Source organism: Pogona vitticeps, chromosome 2 (assembly GCF_051106095.1).
Source record: "Pogona vitticeps strain Pit_001003342236 chromosome 2, PviZW2.1, whole genome shotgun sequence".
Taxonomy (NCBI): domain Eukaryota; kingdom Metazoa; phylum Chordata; class Lepidosauria; order Squamata; family Agamidae; genus Pogona; species Pogona vitticeps.
In genome coordinates this window covers 137,407,315-137,427,051 of record NC_135784.1, presented here as the reverse complement: position 1 = coordinate 137,427,051, position 19,737 = coordinate 137,407,315, and the positions used below count along the sequence as shown (strand labels likewise).

Sequence of the window (19,737 nt, the reverse complement as noted above, 5' to 3'; positions counted from 1 at the left end):
CAAAGCAGGACGAAATAGATAAATGTTTGGGAAAACATAAAGATAAAGGAACTCATAGGGGGCATGCATACCAGTATATACTGGGATACCAAGAACACAGTCTAGATGCTAGATGTTGGGGGGGAGTCTTCTCAGAACAGGGCTTAAGGGGAACTTTAAGGAGTACAAATGCCCCTCTTGGAAGAACCTGTAGCCACACTACCTGTGACAACTATATTCCACTTGCTTGTCCCATATTTGTTCCTATTAGAATATCACACAGAAGCTAAAGCCAACCCTTACCATAAATTTTATATTGAAGTGCCTTACTGCTTAGCTGAAGAAGCAAGTTATTAACTTTTTTGTTTTTTTCCACTTTCCCCCATCTTTCACTGTATTGTTCATATAAAAATTCTTTATCTTCTTGTTCTTGCTTCTTCATTTCTTTATTCTGGAGGCTCTGATCATTTACTGTGATTTCCCATATTTGTCCATTTTTACTGTGTAATATTATTTATGGAATTCCCTTCCCAGTGAAATCTATACTGATTCATCCCAAGAACCTCTTTTTTTGTTGTTGTTTCAACTCTTCCATTTTCCCAGCCTCCAGTTCATATTCCCTATTTTCTTATTTCCTTATCTTCTACAGTACTTTTACTTCTGTCATCTTCTTAAGATGGTAAGATGGGGGACAGGGACTCTTGCTACTTAATCTACAAATAGGATTTGGCTGCTGTAGAAATATTATAAATATTAAATACTATCCGTCATAGTTAAAAGGGAGGTTTATTAATCTCAGAAGCTTTGTGCACACAGGAGCGGAGTGGAGCGGATGGAAATCCAGTGAAGAAAGAAGCTGCAATTAGATGAACTGTAATTATTCCACTTTAAAGTTCATTCTTGTCCTAGCTGCTTACTCTTGCATCCCAAGGCAATTGTAATAGGCTTAATTGCTTTACTGATTTTAATCAGTCCTCATACAGATGTGATGGTATTTTTTTCTCTTTTTTTCCTGAGTATTTGGGTGGAAACAACAGTATTACACAAAACAGATTACAGACAATGGAGGTGGGCAACCTGTATGTCAAGGATTACATGCATCCCAAGACCAAGGGTCTGATAAGGCAAGGATTAGTCCACGGTTTGTTCTACTTGAGGGATGGGTTGGTTTGCTCTTTTCCCTGGCAGCTGCATTATGTACAGTCCATCACAAACCAGTTCTTGATCTCTTCCTACCTGCATATAAATAAATAATAAATAATAAATTATCCGTTACTGGTTTTTTAAAACTAGGATTGTTGTGTTTTGGCTTGGTTTCAGTGAGTGTGATCACTAGGGCTGAACTAAAATAGATGGCTTAAGCCATTTAACAACATAAGGAAATTGAAAGTTTCCTCACACTACCCCATAGAGCAGGAGGGAAAAGAAAAGGGGTGTATTTTTTTTAAAATCCCAAAGAAGCAATGTGATATACCAGTGGAAAAGGGAGAAAGGTTCCTCTCTTTCCACCTCGTTTCGGGAGTGAGGGGAAGCTTTTGATTTATGTTGTTAAACAAGTTAAGCAAAGGGACAGCTTAAGCCATCCACTTTGGTTCAACCCTAGAGATCACACACACTGGAACCAAACCGAAATAATGACGCAGCTTAAGCAAAGCACAGAAGAGAAACAGGAGGGGACAAGGCATGGGGTTTTCAAAACTTATTTATCCATTTATTTATTTTGTTATTTCTCTCTTTACCTTTAAAAGGAAAGGAGGACCAAATAGGGTTGGCCTGAAGTGTGATGTGATCCATCCATGCATACTAAACAGGGTCATTTTGGGAATGCAAGGATTGCCCCAAATGACATGTCATATTTCAAAGTGACCCTGTTTAGCGTAATCCAGGCTGGAATAATTTGGCCATCTACTCACACCCTAAATTCATATAGGTGGGTTGGAAATGAAAAATAAGGGAGCCCAAAAGAGACAAAACAATAAGGGGAACAAAATAATCTGTCTATATCAGGCATGATGAGCTGTCTCTCTTCCAATAGGTTCAAGGAGAGTGAGAAAAGAAGATAAAAGATAGAGAAGTAGGAATTTGGTCATGCTCACCAGCAACCTTTCTCCAATGGAATGAGGCCCTCCACAGGAAAAAAAAAAACAAATGTGTTATTGCCTGCATACACCCAGCTGCAGAGCTACTGACATCAATACACTGTGGTTTATGTTCTGAATGCTCCAGCCTATTCATTTTCCACTGCATCCGTCCTAAGCTCCAAATTCCTAAGTCTTTTGCACATGATCAGGAAAACTGTGCAAGGCAAAGTGATACTGCATCATTTTTAACTGTATTTTATTATAGGCATCCATAGAGCTATCCTTCAGTTAATTCGCACAGTTGCTTACAAAGATTTAAGAGAAACCATTTACCCTACAGAACAGGTGGATTAATTCTGAGGCCTTAGTGGGCAAATTCTAGCCCTGAGTCACAGGCCACACCAGGCCAAGAAATGGCTGAAAACAACTCTTAAAACCAAACAGACAAGCAAGAAGTGAGCACTCCTGGGTTGTTGGTTTTTCTTGGGGGGGGGGTTTCTTGGGAGATAGCAAGAAATCCAGCAGTGCTAATTCTAGAGAAAAGTGGTATAAAAATATAGCTGAATCTAGGGAGCAGCTACACTGGCTATTCACTCTGCAATTTACAGCAGATTGGGCATAGATGAATTCAAATTAAAACCTAGTGACCATACATCTCAGTGTGGGGAAGCCTACTGTGCAATAATCTTTTCTGAGAAGGAAATAGCTTTTTTTGTTTGTTTATTTGTTTGTGTTCTGCCAGCAAGGGTGGTTTAAATGTGTTGCCATTGGCTTGACATAGCTGGTGTCTGCTTTCTGCCAGTGTGATTTCCTGATAAATGCAAAGGGGTGTTAACGGGTATCTGTTCGCTTCAACTGAACACCCCTAGTTCCCATGGTTTCTTTAAAAAAAAAAAGCCAACAGGCTTCAACTTAATACTGGTACAGAGTTTCACTAAGGCAGTGAGCAGAACTAAAGAGAGACGGAAACTGCCAATTAACAACTTGTTAGCACCTTAAGGCAGCTTTTGCTATTGAAGGTCTGTGCAAACAGGCTCTCTGACTCCTGCAAATTGTTATCTGGATGGCTGCGGCAATTCACTGATTTGATAAACTCAGTGAAGTCAATATACAGTGGATCAAACTGTATTTTCCAGGCTGTGTAGTCACACACGTATTTGGCCATAAGTGAACAGGATTAAAATTATCAAGAACGTCTTTGTTCAAGAGCTGGGATGAACTTTAAACTGTACAGTGCTGTTGATTAGAATTCAGTTCCTTCTTTCCAGCGGTACATTTAAAACACTGGATTATGCATATTTTAAAATTATTTATACACTTCATCACTTCTCAGTGCAAAGCTCCTAAAGGGCCAGAGACAGACATAATACAAGGGAGCTCAGTGTGGCATCACGTTGTGAAGGAAGCCTAACTTCCCCCTGATGTTGAAGATGAAATGATATAGCCGAACATACCTACAAATTAAGTTCAGCCCCAGGTATCCCGCCCTAGACAGCTCAGGCAGGAGGCCCATTTAATTTGGCAAGTAGCTACATCTGTTTCAGAATGTTTAACAAAAGCGAAATGTCAAAAAATTAAATAAAAAGTCTTATGCCACCTTGAAGACTCTTCTTCAGACACACATATCAGAACTTTAATTTAGTTTTCAGATTTGTTGAAGTCATTCTCCTCTTTTGTTTATTCGACCTTTAAAAAACAGAGTTGCAATATCCCTTCAGGTTATGAGGGCAGACACCACTGTTGACACAGGCAGCCAACGGATGTTTTGTATACCTGGTTTCTGAGAGCCCTTTTATTTTTATATTCTTTTTCCTCCTGGGGGCATGCTGGACTAGTTCTAGGGTGACTCAAGTACATTTTTAAAAACTACCATCCCAATGCCAAGCTCTTGTTTGTATGGTCCAGAGACAGTGCATTGGAGCAATATGGAAAAAATAAAATAAAATAAAATAAAATAAAATAAAATAAAATAAAATAAAATAAAATAAACTCTACCAAGTATTTTAAATTACTGCATTTACTCATAGGAAATTTGAATTTTGCCACTCCTTGTAATTTGTGAGATTCTAATTCTGCTTTTTCCCATGGCTATGGGAAAGGAGGGACGTGGTGGCGCTGCGGGCTAAACCGCAGAAGTCTGTGCTGCAGGGTCAGAAGACCAAGCAGTCGTAAGATCAAATCCACGCAACGGAGTGAGCTCCCGTCACTTGTCCCAGCTCTCGCCAACCTAGTGGTTTGAAAGCATGCAAATGCGAGTAGATTAATAGGGATCACCTCGGTGAGAAGGTAACAGCGTTCCGTGTCTAAGTCGCACTGGCCATGTGACCACGGAAGATTGTCTTTGGACAAAACGCTGGCTCTATGGCTTGGAAACGGGGATGAGCACTGCCCCCTAGAGTCGAACACGACTGGACAAAAATTGTCAAGGGGAACCTATGGGAAAGGAACCTTGAAACTTGTCTGGTCAGCCTCCCAGGAAGGCAAGATTCCTGGATTTTAAATCATCTCTGAAATATACTATTCACTTTTGAACTGTAGGCTTCCATTATTATCTCCTCTTCCAGCAGCATGCTTATTTTACAATACTGTAGCTGAATTTTTATCTCACACAGACTACTTGTCTAGCTGGTTGAGCTAGCAATTAATGGTGTCATCAGGACATGCCACCTAAGGACGTGGGACCTGCCCTACTCCAGGTCAATCTACTGTGTTCCATTTGGTTGCTCTGGTTTCCCTTCCAAGCTGCTAACATTCTGAGAATGCTATGGTTTCATGGCACGCCTTTCCTCTGCAAAGCTCTTATTTATCATCCCTGTTTCAGTAGGTGTAGAAACTGTGACTAGGATTGGTTGAATTGTTAGCCCAGGATGAAGCAGTGAGTCACTGTGCTAGCTAGCATGAACCCAGTTTCCAGTCTCCTGCTATACCTAGTGAAATGTCAACTTGGTACCAAAGTGGTAGATAGATTCAACTGGAAATAAAAAGCTAATAATAGGGATTCTTTAACATATCAATTAATTTCTGAATTTCAAAATCAAATGTCTTCGTTCCTCATACTTGCCAAATTCACTGGCTTTTTCAGTTTGCCATTGTCCTCACACTATTGTGCCTTTCCTTTCCTGTTCTTTCAAGTACTGTAATTTTGTAAAAAAAAAAAAATAGTTTACCTACAGTAAAGCCTGTAATTTTATATTAAGATTTTAATTAATGAGATTTTAAATTAAAATACTGTGTTTCATTTTTGCTTTTTCTCTCTCTTCTTTTTCCCTTGGGGTTTTATTTTTGTAGGAACTTACTAATGTGTTTTGTGTAAACATGAATTCCTTCATGAGGAAACTTCTCTACCTTCATGTTGCCAAGTGCCTTGTTTTAATTTAATATAAGAAAGTTTCAGCTAATTCATTGAAGATAAGTTTTCTAGCATGTAAGGAATATCCTTTGTTTTCTAGTTTATACAACTGAAGCAAAGTACTATTTTAATCCGTATGTCCTTGTTGCAGTTTTGACCTAACAGGCCTAAACAGGACATTATCCTGTAGCAGTGTCATTAACAGATATTGAGTAAGCATCCTCTGATTTAGAAAGGTTCATAGCTCAGAAGCACCACTTCCTGTCACCTGTGATAATACCATGGGTCACCCCATTAGAGATAAACAGACAACAGAAACTAGGCATATACATCTTTTATTTTTTTCAGGTAGGGACAAAAAATGTTCTTCCCACTCAACAAGATTATAAGAGTTGTTGTGCTTTTTCTCTTAATTTCTTCACTTTCTTTGCAAAAATAAAAATCTATGGAAATGTTTTTCAGACTGAAAAGCCTGTATTTGTACAAAATACAGGGTTTCTAAACACAAACTACAAGTTTTTCATACAAAAAACCACAGTGCTTTTGTGACTGCGAGCGCTGACTGAAAAAGTATGGGGAGCTGTCCTATGAACACAGTATGCTAATATTTTGTTATTTTCAAGTAATTTCCCTTTGTAGAAGCTTTTCTTTGTTGTGGATTCACAAAAATACAGCACATCTAATCCATTCATTGTGCAGCCTAAGAATATATCCTGACCGGTTTCTTTCATGTAGAAGTCATCATGGGCCCTAGAGGAAAAACAACTTATCTTCCGTTTAGTACAAAGGGCAAAACCTCATGGACACAGCATTAGTTTAGACCAAGTCTTGAATTCGGCTAATCTATGTAAACGGTTTCCTTTAATATGAAAGTGTTTCCCTGGATCTGACCCCTGGAGCTGAATAACTTTCCAAACTGGAAATACTCTTCAGCCTCCAACAAAAGGATGTCCTTTCAGTTCTACTCTCCTGGAAGTTAGATGAGTACAGCATGTGGATTTCAAGTCCCACTGAATGTTTTGTCTTTGTTCACCCAGGCCTTCTGGAGCTGGTTAAGAAGTATCAGCAGTAGAGAATCCAGGACAGCCAGTCCTTTCCAAGAACATCTAAGTCCCCTGGGGAAAAAAATAATTTAGACTTCTCCAAGAGCTGGCAGGATCCCTATTCCCAAGAAAGAAGAATGACACAATCCCTCACCTGTTGTCTAAAACCAACAAGCCATTGTCTTCTAACTCTTTCACCTCCTTTGATTCTGCAAATACGTCCCACAAACTGAGGTTGTGGGCAAACCGTAGCCAATGCTGTAAGAAGAAGATTCTACTGTCAAAAAACCAAGTGCTTATCAGTATTTAGAAATAAAAAGAGTAACTTTGCCCCTACTCCACCATCAAAAGTTTGATGACCAAAGTTCAGAGTATGGGGGGGAGGCCTCTTCAAAATCGGATATAAAACAGTCTCAATGAATTTCACAGTCTTCCAGCATACACACTTTAAGAGCATGACATGCATCCGGCTCCATCATCAGAGTTCAAATGTGTGTCCACAAGAAGCAGAGACTATTGTCTGGTGGCAGTCTGTTCCCAGGAGTTGTTCCCCGGGATGAGGTGTGCAGAAATCAATTGGTTTAAAGCCTATATACTACATGAAGTTTGGTTTTGTTTATACATTTTGTATAATATTGATCTACAAATGTTATCCTTTTTTTAAATGGCCTTGTTTTAAACAGTACCAATTAATTTTGTTAGCTGCTTTAGGGGACTTTCAGGCCAGGAGATGGGAAAACAGAAGTATGAATGTAAAAATAAATACACTACTGTATTTCTTCTGGTTCATTTTAAGCAGCTAGTATTTAAAGTAGGAACTACAGTGGACCCTCGACTTACAGATGGCTCCACTTACAGACTTTTCGAGTTACAAACTTCTCTGGCCGCAAAATTTAGGTTCGACTTGCAGCCGGAGAATCGACCTACAGACCAGAAAAATCCCGAAATGGACAAAAACGGCCGGTTACGGATTAATGGGTTTTCAATGCATTGTAAGTCAATACAGCCTCGACCTACAGACTTTTCAACCTGCAGCCATCGTTACAATATGGATTAATTCTGTAAGTTGAGGGTCCACTGTACAGCATTGTGATAAACCAGAAAAATGTATTTGTTGAGCTTCAGATTGGGGTGACCCACTTGAGACAGGTGGCCAAGCTGCAGTGCTGATTTAAATCTGGTTTAATGCAATGTAGGTAAGTGTGCACACTTCTCTGGGGGGGAGGGGGGGCTAAGCACAAGGTCACATGATCAGAAACTTGGGTCTGTTCCTGCCCTCTTTTATTTTTTCAGAAAGGTTTCCGTATGCTTATTTGGACGTGCAATTTCAAATACAGATTAAAAACATTTGCATGAAGGCCTAAAGGGTGTGTGTGTGGAATCAAAAACAGAGAAGAGTAAGAGGGGGAATGGTGAACAAGTGGGAGGGAGAAGGGGCAAGCAAAAAATTGGCAGGGAAAAATAGGTGGTCCTATACTGCCTGAAATTGGTGTATCTAAAAAAAAACTGGAGCAGAAAATAACTGTTCTGGAAGTTGTTTTGAATCTCAGTATGGCTTGGCATTGGGTGCTACAACAGGCGCGGCTGCGGATCCATTCTGTTTTTCCTGAAGAGTGTCGTTTCCACCCAGCTGTAAGAGCAGCTGCTGCCACCATCGCTAGACACTAGAGCTTTACCTGGTGTGTGATTCCTGTATCCATCCGGAGTCCCAACATCAGCACCTCCTCCAATCTATTAAAAAAAAAACAGAAAGATAATAATCCAAAGCCGCAGCACTCTACAGCAGAGAAACAGCAACAGGGTGCAGTGTTTCCAGCAAAAAAAAGGAAGGGGGGGGGGGGGAGAGAGAGAGAGAGAGAGAAAGAAAGAAAGAAAGAAAGAAAGAAAGAAAGAAAGAAAGAAAGAAAGAAAGAAAGAAAGAAAGAAAGAAAGAAAGAAAGAGAGAGAGAGAGAGAGAGAGAGAGAGAGAGAGAGAGAGAGAAAGAAAGAAAATATAAAAATCCAATTATAAACCCAAGATAAAAATGTTACCTTGCAAAATCAGGTGTTCAACTGACTTTTATTTATGTAAATAGTTATGGTATGTAGATAGTGCTTTCCTATACAAGGCATTTATCACATATTTTCTTAGCATTCCTCACCAAAAAACCCCTAGAAGGTAAGGACTGTATTACTGATGGGAGGTCAGGGGTTCACACAAGACTCTTCCATTTGTGCATTTGCTATATTATGCTAGCATTCAGGAATCCTACTTATGGTATACCTCCATAAATTGGAACTGCCTAGATGTACATAACTATTATTATTGTTTAAGTATATGCGGGGAAAATGACACAACTTCCTCCCCTTTTACTTACACTTCCAATTCACTCAGTACTGTCCGCTTCCGGGTCCCATGCCCAAAGACTGGCACCTCTTTCATCCATACATCAGGCTCCAAGGTCTGTATTCTGGCCTCTCGATGGGTCTTCCCTTCTCCCCATGGCACAAATCTCCCATGGGCTCCTAGGAAAGAAGCAGCTAGTGGTGTGACCAGTTTCTAGTTTGGAGATGTGGCAGCCACTGCATGACTAGCCAACGATTCTCACTCTCAGGTTATGAATGCCTCCCCTGAGGCACTGTTAATACTGTGCTACCTGAAAACCACTTCAGGAGACCCACCTTGGGATGCTGTCGTTATCACCTCCAGTACACTCACCTGGTCCAATCCCAATATACTGACTGCCCTGCCAATAGGAGAGGTTGTGGGTACTAAATGCGCCCTGGAGGAAGAAAACAAAGCATAGCATAAACCATTAAGGGACTGGTAGTCTTGGAAAAAAAGCATTGCACGATACCATCTGACTTTCCTAAATATCCTTAAATAAATATCAGAGGGCCCAACAAGAAAGTTTGTTTAAATCTCAGTTGTTTTGTTCATTGTAACAGTTCTGGGTAGCTTGGCTTGGCTTTTTGCAAGGGGCAAACAGAGCAGCAGGAGCAGGAGGAGGCAGAAGGAGGGGGATCAGACCTTTAAGAGGAAAGCAAATCACCTCCCCTTGCCCTCTCCTGTCTGCTCACGGTTGCTCTGCTTGCCCCTTGTACAAAGCCATGCCAAGCCATGCTGCACACAAGCACACACACAGAGGCAGAGAAACACACAGACAGCTGAATAAGGTAGGCTCTTGATTGGCCCTTTAAAAAGAAAGGAAAGAAAAGCTCCTGGGAGGAAGCTTTCTATTTATCTTTTTAAAGGGGCACCAAAGTGTATTGGGGCACCAAATATTTGCTGCCCTAATACACACTTCATTTTGTTTTCACTTCCTCCGCCCCTCTACAGGGAGGGCCAAATCTTAAAAGAAGGCTGCTATGGACCAACAGGATCGCTTGAGGTCCATATGCTATCTGTATGTCAGGATCACAACCAATGGCATACTTGACCTCCTACTGACCCTGTTTTGCCCAATCAGGTCTGCCCTTCCCTGACTGTCTAGACAAGCCCTCTATTCCTTTTACCTGTGTAGCAGGAAGATATTCTTCCTTCTCTCCTATACACAGGCAACATGTTTATTTCAATACCATGTATTTCTAAGTTGCTTTATTTCACTTAGGTTGGACACCACAGGGTCCACCCAAAAGAAAAAGACTTACATTCCTAGCAAAGTTGGAGACCTCATACTGATGAAACCCTGCGTTCTTCAGCGTGTGCCTTGCACACTCATACATCTCTGCTACTACATCTGGATCAGGCAAGGACAGGAAGCCCTGCTGGACCTGTTTGAAAAGAGATGTGCCTCTCTCCAGGGTCAGCTGGTAGAGAGAGAGATGGTCATCACACACTGCAAGCATCTCCTCCAAATTCTGCATCCATAAGGCAACCGAGTGGCCTGGGATGCCAAAGATGAGGTCAACAGATATTCGGCCTGAAAAGAGTTTCTTGGCTTCTTCGAAAGTTCTCAGACCATCACAAACAGTGTGGTTCCTTCCAAGGAGCTTCAGTTCTGAATCGTTCAGTGACTGCAGGTGAGAAGATAAATGCAGTTATCTTTGGTTGACAACAGCACAGGTTGAATTGAGTAATGACTGATGTGAGGAAGGATTAAAGCAGCATTACAGGATGCAAGCATTTGAAGGTAAGGAGCAGTAAGAACCAATTTGTGCAAGAGAAGATTAAAGAGCCTGAGAGCCAAACTGCAATTTACATGGGAAATTCCTGACTAGTCCTCTAGAACTGAAATTCAGGCAACTACAGAAGTGATATAAGCAGATGTATATTTAAACCTTTTTCAATCAAAATCACTCAACCCAATTCCTATTTCCTTGCTCTCTCCTGCCAAATTTACAGCACATTCCTGTTCATGTTCATTACACTAACTTCACTGAAGTTACAAGCCCTCCATTCAGAGCACGTTACCATAGCCTCTCGAGACTGAAGGATGTCTAATCTACTGAAAGTAGAATTTGCGAGGTTGTTTTTGTTTTCAAACTATGAGTAAAGTAGAACAGATTAGATGATTCTTGGCTCTCTTCCAGCTCTACAATCCTATGAAAGCAGAGGTGCTTGGAATTGGCATTGAACCACTCTAAATATAAGGCGGTCCACTTCTATCAAGAACATTTTTACCGGAGCACTCACTTCAGACTAAAGGAAAGGAACATTCCCATTTTATTACCTGGATACCAATGGAAAGCCTGTTGACACCTGCTTTCTGGAAATCGGCAAGGCGCAAGACATCTGCTGATGTGGGATTGGCTTCTAGTGTTATCTCGGTGCCTTCTGCTAAATAGGCATATTGAGAGATATTGTCCAAGACAGCAGCAATCGTGAGTGGGCTGGCTAAGCTCGGTGTCCCTCCACCAAAAAATACTGACGTGATTCTGCAAAGCCAAGGAAAGAGATGAAGGTGCATACATGAAGAAGCCAGTGTGGAACCAAGTCTGTCTCTATCAGGTTTTTCACACAGATTGTGTTTATCATGAGGCTTCTAGTCGTCTGAAAGAATTCTCTTCCTCTTCGGGACTATACTGGAGCTAGTGGTAGAGAAAGCCAATAACACAAACATTCCAAAGTGGTAGACCTCCCAGAAATCTCTTCCTCCTTTAGTTGTAACATTTGTCTCTGTCTGCCACCTTCCTACTCTTCTAAGCCTCCCAGCTATAAAATGTGATTCTTAGACATCTGTCGTTTTTCCACTCGCATATTGCCTACCTCTGAACTTGGCTGAGTTCGATCAAGGTCTGAGCCTCCTGAATGAGGCAGTTTCTCATTCTAGTCTCATCAAGGTTTCGGGGGATGTACTTGTTGAAGTTGCAGTAGCTGCAGCGCTTCTCACAGTATGGCCACTACGAGAGCAAAGAAGAACAAATTCTTGTTTCTGCTTTGGAATTCAGCATCATTTATACCTTGCCAGAAGACGAAACAAACCCACTCACTAAAACAGGTAACATGAAAAGAGATTTAAGCCTGTGCCTTCTTCTGCAGCTATATGGTACACATGAGGAAATGCACAACAGGACTTCAGCTGCTGTGCAGTCTACACTGCCGTGTTTTACAGAATAGCTTGACAGTGCTACAAATAATATGAGGGAGGCATCCACTTGCTGTATCACAATGCTCCCAAAGGCAAAAGGAGACATCCGTCATTAGTACTGTATTATTTTTCTGTCTCATAGCACCAGAGCAGACCTGGGCAAAGTGCGGCCCACAGGCCATGTACGGCCTGCGAGCTGCTCCTGTCCGGCCCGCCCGTCGCCACTGAGTGAGCCGGAACTCCTGCTCCAGTCACCCAGCATGGCAGGAAGCAAAACTCGCAAGATCCAATGCTGGGATCTCACGCGTTTTCACTGTTACCCTTGAGCTGCAGGCTGCGGAGGCCAGAATCGATCTTTGCGCAGCTGACGTGATGACGCATCACGGCGACTACACTGGATATAAGACAGTTGGAGTGGAAGGCCGCGGGGGAACAGCGGACAGGTGAGTTAGCTCAGTGTTGTTGTTTTCTTTCCCCCCTGCGGTGAACAAATTACAACGCTCACACAGTTAACTCCCTAAAAAGTTTAGGGAGTTAACTATGTCAGCCTTGTAGTTCGCAGGGCCTCACCCAATGGGGACCTATTCCTACCCACAAACTGGGAGCCTATTACTACCCACCTAATGGGGGCCTATTTTTAAGTAATGTTGGTTCGGCCCCTGAACATAGTTCAGATTTTTCATGTGGCCCACTATAGAAATTAATTGCCCATCCGTGGACTACAGGCAGTTGCTTTTTATCTCTCTTCCGGTTTTAGACTGGATGGCTCTGAATCATCCAGGTTGGCAGGAAGACTCTCAAAACAAAGCCCCTGTTAAGCCAGTAAATTATTTTGAAGGTTGCATGCCAGGCAGTTTTCTTCTTTCGACTAAGGGCTGGATAGAGATAACCCGGGGCACAAGCCACCACAAAGAAGAGCAATTCTGTGTTACTTCTGCCTCTCGTCCAAGAAAGCAACATACAAATAGTCCACTTGTACCCAGAACAGAACCATGAGGTGGCATGCTAACTTGTTTGCCTTCCTTCCTAGGAAGAGATAAATTCAGAACTCTGACACAGCTTCCAGAAGAATAAATGCTATATTTAGCTGAAGGTAATTTGCATTGTGTACAGTATTACATAATATCATGTCACAAAAAGTAGAAGGAGGCTACTAAGAGCTTGATACAGGACCTATGAACATTTGTTTTCTTTTAAAAGTGAAAATTTCTTATTCCTTTGGCTGGGAAAGTCTGCCTCTGCTTAACAGATGGAAATATTTGGCTAGAGCTTTTTGTGCTGTATAAGGATGGGATTCTTTCACTTCTAGTATTCACTTCTCAACAGGAACTGTTTACTGGAAGGACTTGCCCCAATAAGTTTAAGAAGCTTATTTAGTGGCTAAATTGTTGTAAGAAGTTCTAATAAATGCAGTACAGTATCTAGGATGCTAAATGCCACAGGTTTGAAATCAAGCTTTAAGATTCAGTCTCTGGTTCAACTTGATGTCAGATATTTTGTTTTGATTAAACAACGTCATTATGCCAGGAAGATAATTTCTGGTTTTGTTTAAATGTTGCCTCATTAACACTGGATACTAGATTTCAACTAAGGGTGATGATGCTGTCTCTGCTGGGAAAATTGTTTTCACTGGAGACTTGCTTTTGAATGTCTGCTCAGTGCTCTTGCCATGAATTTTGCCCCTTCAACTCTGTTTAATGTACAGTGGTGCCTCACATAACGAGCACACCGTACAACGACGAATTCGCATAGCAATCCCTTTTTTGGGATCGCTAATGCGAAGGCATACCAGCAGCCCCAATGGGCAAAACTCGCATTGCGAAGATCGGTAAGCGTTTCGCTTACCGATCTTCGCATTGCGATGTCAGGAAATCACTGATCGGCGGCTCCAAAATGGGCACTGTGCGACCCAGAATGGCCGCATGCAGCGTTTTCGCGCCCAGCCCTCGCTTACTGGGAGCGCGAAAATGGCTGCCATATGGGGGAAACTTCCCTAAACGGTGAGTACAGAAGCCATTGGAACGCATTAAACTTAGTTTAATGCGTTCCAATGGCATTTTGCGTCCCGTTTAGCGATGTTTCCCCATAGCGACGGTTAATCTGTACTGTCTATTTCTTTACTGAACAGGCCACCTCCATCCAAGGGCAGCTCTATCTGCCTCCTTTCTCCCTACCGAAGTGCAGCTGACAAGAGGCAGATATGGTGTTGCAGGCCGACAGGTGTAGAAATCAACATTGCTGCTGTCTAAGTGTTGAGAAGCATTTGTTTGCTGTCTGGAAAAATGCTTGCTTTTGTCCCTCAACATCTTTGCTTACAATCACTTGTCTTCCAGAAGACAGTCTAAATAAGACCACAGCTTATCCCAAAAGATATACTGGTAGCATCCAAATAAAGCCCTGATAGTTTGCTGCTCCCGTACAAATGAGGGCTGGTAAAACTGGCCTTTCACCCTAAACAGTCTAGTTAGAAGCATCTCTCCCAGTGGTTAAGGGTTGGATCCTGCTTTGTCTTTTGAAGGTTGCAATTCCCAGAAATTCCAGGTGGGGTGCTTAAACATACAGTAAATGTAGTTTTCTTGCTGTACCTTACACATTTACGTTCCATGTCAGTGAAAGCTGTTTTTTGCCACAAACTTTCTGTTGTTGTTTTTTTTTTTTTTTTTGTCCACATTTGAATCCCAAATGACTGCCCCATCCTCACCGAGTTTTTACGGCTGAAATGCAGCTATTCACGCAGAATCACCTTTCAAGTCCCCACATGTTTCCTCAGGCAAGGGTTCATTAATGCAAGAACTCTGAATCCCAGACTTCTTCATCCAATGCTGACCTAAAACCTGAACCAGAGCCCTGCTGAAACCCTGACATGCTGTGTTGCACCTGGTTGGTTTTGTGGCTTCTTCCTTACAAAAGGGTCCCTGACCAGCTCCCCCATTCCCCCCCCACACACACACACCCTTCTGAGCACAGAGATTTACAAAACGTAGACACTGTCGTGCACAAACGTCTGTCAGACTTTTCCCTGCAGGGGCTCCAAACCTTTATCTGCTTTGGACTTCAACTCCCAGAATCCCCATACGGTGGGAGCTGTAGTCGAAAACCCAAGGCTCATCACCCAAATTCCCCTGGCACCTCTCTGAAAACTACCAGAGTATCTTGGCTGAGATGGGGGGAGGGGAAACCCCGCACATTTTATTCAAGTTATTCAGTCATGATTTTGCGACGGGGGAAGCAGGGAATCAACCCGCCAAGAAATACAAGGGGAAAGTCCCGAGTCCCTGCGTCCTTCTCCCTTCCTTCGGAGGCGCGGAAGGTGAAGGCCAAGGACTTCTCCAAGGCCCTCCTCGGCACACTTCCACCTCCAGACTTTCCGTCAAGGGGTGAAAAGAACTCAGGAGGCGGGAAGGGGGGAGAAGGGTTTTAGTTCTGGCAAACAACGTCTGCCGCTTTTCACCCTCCCGAAGACGCCTCGCTTTGGGGACTACAACTCCCAGAATTCCCCAGGAAGCGCAACCTCGGTTCATTTCCTCCTGTGATTTCTGGGAATTGTGGTCCAACAGGGAATCATGGGCGTCTTTGCACCACACGGCGCCTGCGCGAGAGTTGAAGGCCTCACGTGGACGTAGAGAGCCGCCGCCTGCTTCTCCTCGCGGGGCCGGCCGGAGTGTTGCGTCGCCGCGAGTCGCTTCGGTGGAGACCATCTTGGTTTCGGCCGTAGGGCGCCAGCAAGGCCAGCCCGCGTTCTCGGTAATAATAGGCGCCGGCTCCCCATGTCGGTCCCTCTTCCCTCCGCCTCGGCGGCGGCGACGGCAGCGGGAGAAGGCTCCTCCTTGCACCCGGGGGTGGTGAAGGGGAGGGGTGGGGCGGTCAGTGCGGTTGAAGCGGGCCTGCCTTTCGGATCTCTGCTGCCCCCACCGTCGGGAAGAGCGAGCGAGCGAGAGGGCGCCCGCCCCTACCGTCCTGCTGGCTGCTGCCGGCCTGGCTTTCATGGGCTGAGGTGGGGCGCGAGAAAGAAAGGTGGCCTTGGAAGCAGGCTGGGAGGGTGCCACCTTCAGCAGTGCGGTGCAGTGGTTAGAGCTGGCCTCGTAGCGCTTGTTCATAGGAAGTTAAACATGGGTCAAAGCGCTCAATAAAGAAGCTTTTTTTCTCATTTTCCAGCCTAAGACCCCAGTGCAGCCTGGGTTCACTTTTCCACCCACATTGCCAAGATTGACTTGGAGAGGAGCAACTGTGGTCTGTTGTGAGCGCATCCTGTCTTTGGAGAAATTGAAGGTTTTCTGTAAGTTGCACAGGAAAGGTAGGGGCTTAGCTTGTGTTGGGGTAGTGGTGTTATGCCAATTTTAATTTTATTTTTGTAAGTTGCAGAGGAGAAGTAGGGGGCTTAGCTTGTTTTTTTGGGGGGTGTTATGCCAATTTTAATTTTATTTTTGTAAGTTGCAGAGGAAAGGTAGGGGGCTTAGCTTGTGTTAAGGGGGGGTGTTATGCCAATTTTAATTTTATTTTTGTAAGTTGCAGAGGAAAGGTAGGGGCTTAGCTTGTGTTAAGGGGGGGTGTTATGCCAATTTTAATTTTATTTTTGTAAGTTGCAGAGGAAAGGTAGGGGGCTTAGCTTGTGTTAAGGGGGGGTGTTGTGCCACTTGTTTGTCCAGGGCAGTTTTGGCCAGGGGTGTGAAGGTGCATGGGAAGGTGTGTGTGAAGCGGATGTGAAGCACTGCCTTTTGTTTTTGTAAATGTAGCAGCTGTGCTGAGAGGGGTCCCAAGAAAGCTGCTTCTGCAGAGGCCGGGAAGATGACAACGGAGAAGACTACTCTAGAGATGAAGAAGGAGATCATGAGGAAGCACAACGATGTTCCTGCGGCTGAGGACTTTGCCACGGAGTGCCTGGAGGTTGTGAGGACACAGGGCTACCTTCCACAGCAGGTCTTCAGCTGCAACAAGACCGGACTGTTTTGGAAGAGGATGCCCAAGAGGTCCTTCCTCAGTGAAGTGGAGAGCAAGCTGCCTGGCCACAAGCCCATGAAGGACCGTCTGACCCTCCTCTTCTGTGCCAACGCCAGCGGGGACCTGAAGATAAAGCCCTTGCTGGTGTACCGCTCGGAGACCCCACGGGCCTTCGAGAAGCGCAAGGTCAACAAAGGCCAGCTGGGTGTGTTGTGGCGATCCAGCGCTAGGGCTTGGGTCACACGCGTCCTATTTGTGGACTGGGTCAATGTGGCTTTTGGCCCTGCTGTCAAGCAGTACCTGCTGGACAACGACCTGCCACTGAAAGCCCTGCTCCTGATGGACAATGCTCCCGCCCATCCTCCAGGCCTTGAGGAAGACTTGTTAGAGGAGTTTAGCTTCATTAAAATCATGTTCCTGCCGCCGAACGCCACCCCGTTACGCCAGCCACTGTATCAGCAGGTGATTGACAATTTCAAGAAACAGTACACCAAGGAGCTTTTCACGATCTGCTTCGAGATGACCGAATGCACCCACCTCACCCTGTGTGAATTCTGGAGGGACCACTTTGACATTGTCGGATCCTTGAAGTTGATTGCCATAGCCTGGGACGGGATCAGCCAGAGAAATCTTAATTCTGCTTGGCGTAACCTGTGGCCGGACTGTGTGGCAACAAGTGACTCTGATGCTTCTGCGCCTGCACCAGAGTCAACAGTGATGGAGGACATTGTTGCCTTGGGGTGGGCCATGGACCTTGAGGTCACAGAGGAGGACATCTGTGAACTGGTGGAGAGCCACAACCGGGCGCTGTACACCCAGGAGCTGGTCGAACTGCCGGCTACGGAGCAGCAGGCCTCTTTGGAAGAGGAAGATCCAGGCGAAGAACAACTGCCCACCACTGAACTGAAGGAGCTCTTAGAAAAATGGCAATTCGTTAAGGATATAGCACAGCGGTACCACCCGGACAAGGCTCTGGCACGTGAAATTAATAACAAGTTTGCCGCAGCGACCGTGTTCCCTTTCAGAAGGCTGCTGAAAAGGAGGCAGAAGCAGCTGACCATGGAGAGGTTCCTCCCAAAGAGGCCGAGACAGGAAGAGGAACCTGCTGCTTCTACCAGTGGTGCCCAGTTGCCTTCCTCCTCCTCCTCCTCCTAGAAGCTTTGAGGTCAAGGCTGAAAGCCTTCTCCCAGTTGTCCATCGTTCGGGCCATCGCCAGAGAGACCCTCTGCAGTTCTGGGAACGTAAAAGACTGCTGCTGTGATGTGGGGACCATTCTGTCTGCCTCCAGTTTCCTGACTTAAAACACTGGTCCTGGTGGTTTAGAGTCTTCAGCCTCACTTCTTCACTTTAAAATGTGAAATGTAAAAAGTTTCTGTAGTGTTGTTTTCTGTATGCTTACAGTTTCAGTGAAGGCAGATGTTCCTGCCTCATGTTTGCTGATTTTTTATTATTATTATTTTCACAGAAGAAGAGAAAAAAGAAAGAAAAGCAACAGACCAAATATAAAGGAAAAAGAAGAAGAAGAAGAAAACCCTAACTAACCCCTCAATTTAAACTAAACCCTCCCCCCTTTGGAGTCAGAAACTCCAGCCTCGTTAACCCCTCTATTCTCCCCAGTTTGATTTCCAGTATGTACTAGGTAGATATACATATAAACTTTGCCCTACACTCCTGTCTTCTTCTGGGCCCAAGAGTATATTGGTTCCCAGCTTTGTTTTACATAGTCTCTTGGTTGTTCCCGTAGTGCTTCTGATCGAGTGATGCTGATTTTTAAATGTTTTTCTATGATGTTTAAAAAGTTAAAATTGTGATTGAAGTTTTTGAAATCATCTGCGCAATATGTATGGCTTTAAAGAGCACCTAATAAATCCTTTGTAAACCAAATTTGACTTTCTTCAGACTTTTTTGCCCATAGGAAGGCATTAATTAGATTTCAAGGCATTCCTATGGGAAACCGCATTTCACAAGACAAATTTTTCGCAAGAGAACATTAACTGCAGAACGAATTAAATTTGCCTTGCAAGGCTGTTGGGTTCAGGCAATGAGCAGGCTGATGGGCTTTGTGGTGATCACCAAATAATAGGATAGCAAAGAGTCTCTTAGCAATAGATTAAGGAAGTCAGCCACACACACAAATGGATGTCTGCCAGCAGTACTCCTGGTGGGTGACTCATCAAGGCAGCAGTAGGAGAACTGTCTTTCTCTAACGTGACTCACTTTGTTCGCTCTCCATCTTGTTAATGTGCCTATTGTATAATAATCCTTTTAATATTTATTCATGTATTTTATGCTGTAAGCCGCCTAGAGCGGTCATAACTGACCAGATAGGCAGGGTATAAATAGAATAAATAAATAAATAAACTCATCTGGCGCCCTGCCCCCCAGGAGACGGTCCTTTTATTAACATTACAAGGTCACAGGTGTTGACAGCATTACAGAGGGTAGACAGGGTTCAGATAGGACAGTGGTCTGGGGAAAGGCAATTAATCAAGCCCTCTGATTGGCCTAAGGAAAGGCCTCTATGGCAAGCTCTCTCTGATAATGAGAAAGAGGAAGAATGGTGGCAGCTCCTCCCCTCAGAAGCAGCCACAGGATGCTAGGAGAGTTTTCTCTACACTACAACACCCGTGTGGCTTAGCGACCTTGGGAATGGCACCTCCACACGAGGCACCACTGTAATGCTATCACTATTGGACTTGGAGTTTGGATTTCTGTTCCATACTAGCCCATTAAACGCACTGGTTGACACTGGGCCAATGATACACTTTCGGCCTGACCAACCTCCTAGGTTTCTTGCGAGGATGAAGCAGGGAAGAGAACCTTGTATGTCCCCTTGG

The 19,737-nt window shown here is 43.9% G+C and overlaps 1 protein-coding gene across 2 annotated transcripts; it reads right to left on the bottom strand.

Moving 5' to 3' along the window:
- Positions 1-1,000: 1,000 nt before the first annotated feature.
- On the bottom strand, positions 1,001-15,864 carry RSAD1 (radical S-adenosyl methionine domain containing 1). Of its 2 annotated transcripts, none has more exons than XM_078386093.1 (9): positions 15,576-15,864; positions 11,641-11,774; positions 11,105-11,309; positions 10,083-10,448; positions 9,151-9,214; positions 8,810-8,957; positions 8,129-8,183; positions 6,607-6,710; positions 1,001-1,215 (listed from the first exon to the last, which is right to left on the bottom strand). In XM_078386093.1, exons 1-9 carry the CDS (start codon positions 15,729-15,731, stop codon positions 1,212-1,214), a joined length of 1,236 nt encoding a protein of 411 aa, XP_078242219.1. In that variant the 5' UTR covers positions 15,732-15,864; the 3' UTR covers positions 1,001-1,211. The 2 variants fall into 2 exon arrangements, with proteins under 2 accessions (XP_078242219.1, XP_020670866.3); XM_020815207.3 differs by lacking the exon at positions 1,001-1,215 and adding an exon at positions 5,729-6,524 and having other exon boundaries at positions 15,576-15,862.
- Between the last annotated feature and the right edge of the window lie 3,873 nt (positions 15,865-19,737).

Excerpts from the sequence above, each read along its gene's own strand:
- RSAD1 (XM_020815207.3), bottom strand. The coding sequence starts at position 15,731 with ATGGGGAGCCGGCGCCTATTATTACCGAGAACGCGGGCTGGCCTTGCT. Across the intron at positions 8,958-9,150 it reads GTATATTGGGATTGGACCAG|GAGCCCATGGGAGATTTGTG; the intron begins GTGAGTGTACTG and ends CTTCTTTCCTAG. Across the intron at positions 6,711-8,128 it reads ATACAGGAATCACACACCAG|CATTGGCTACGGTTTGCCCA; the intron begins GTAAAGCTCTAG and ends TTCTTCTTACAG.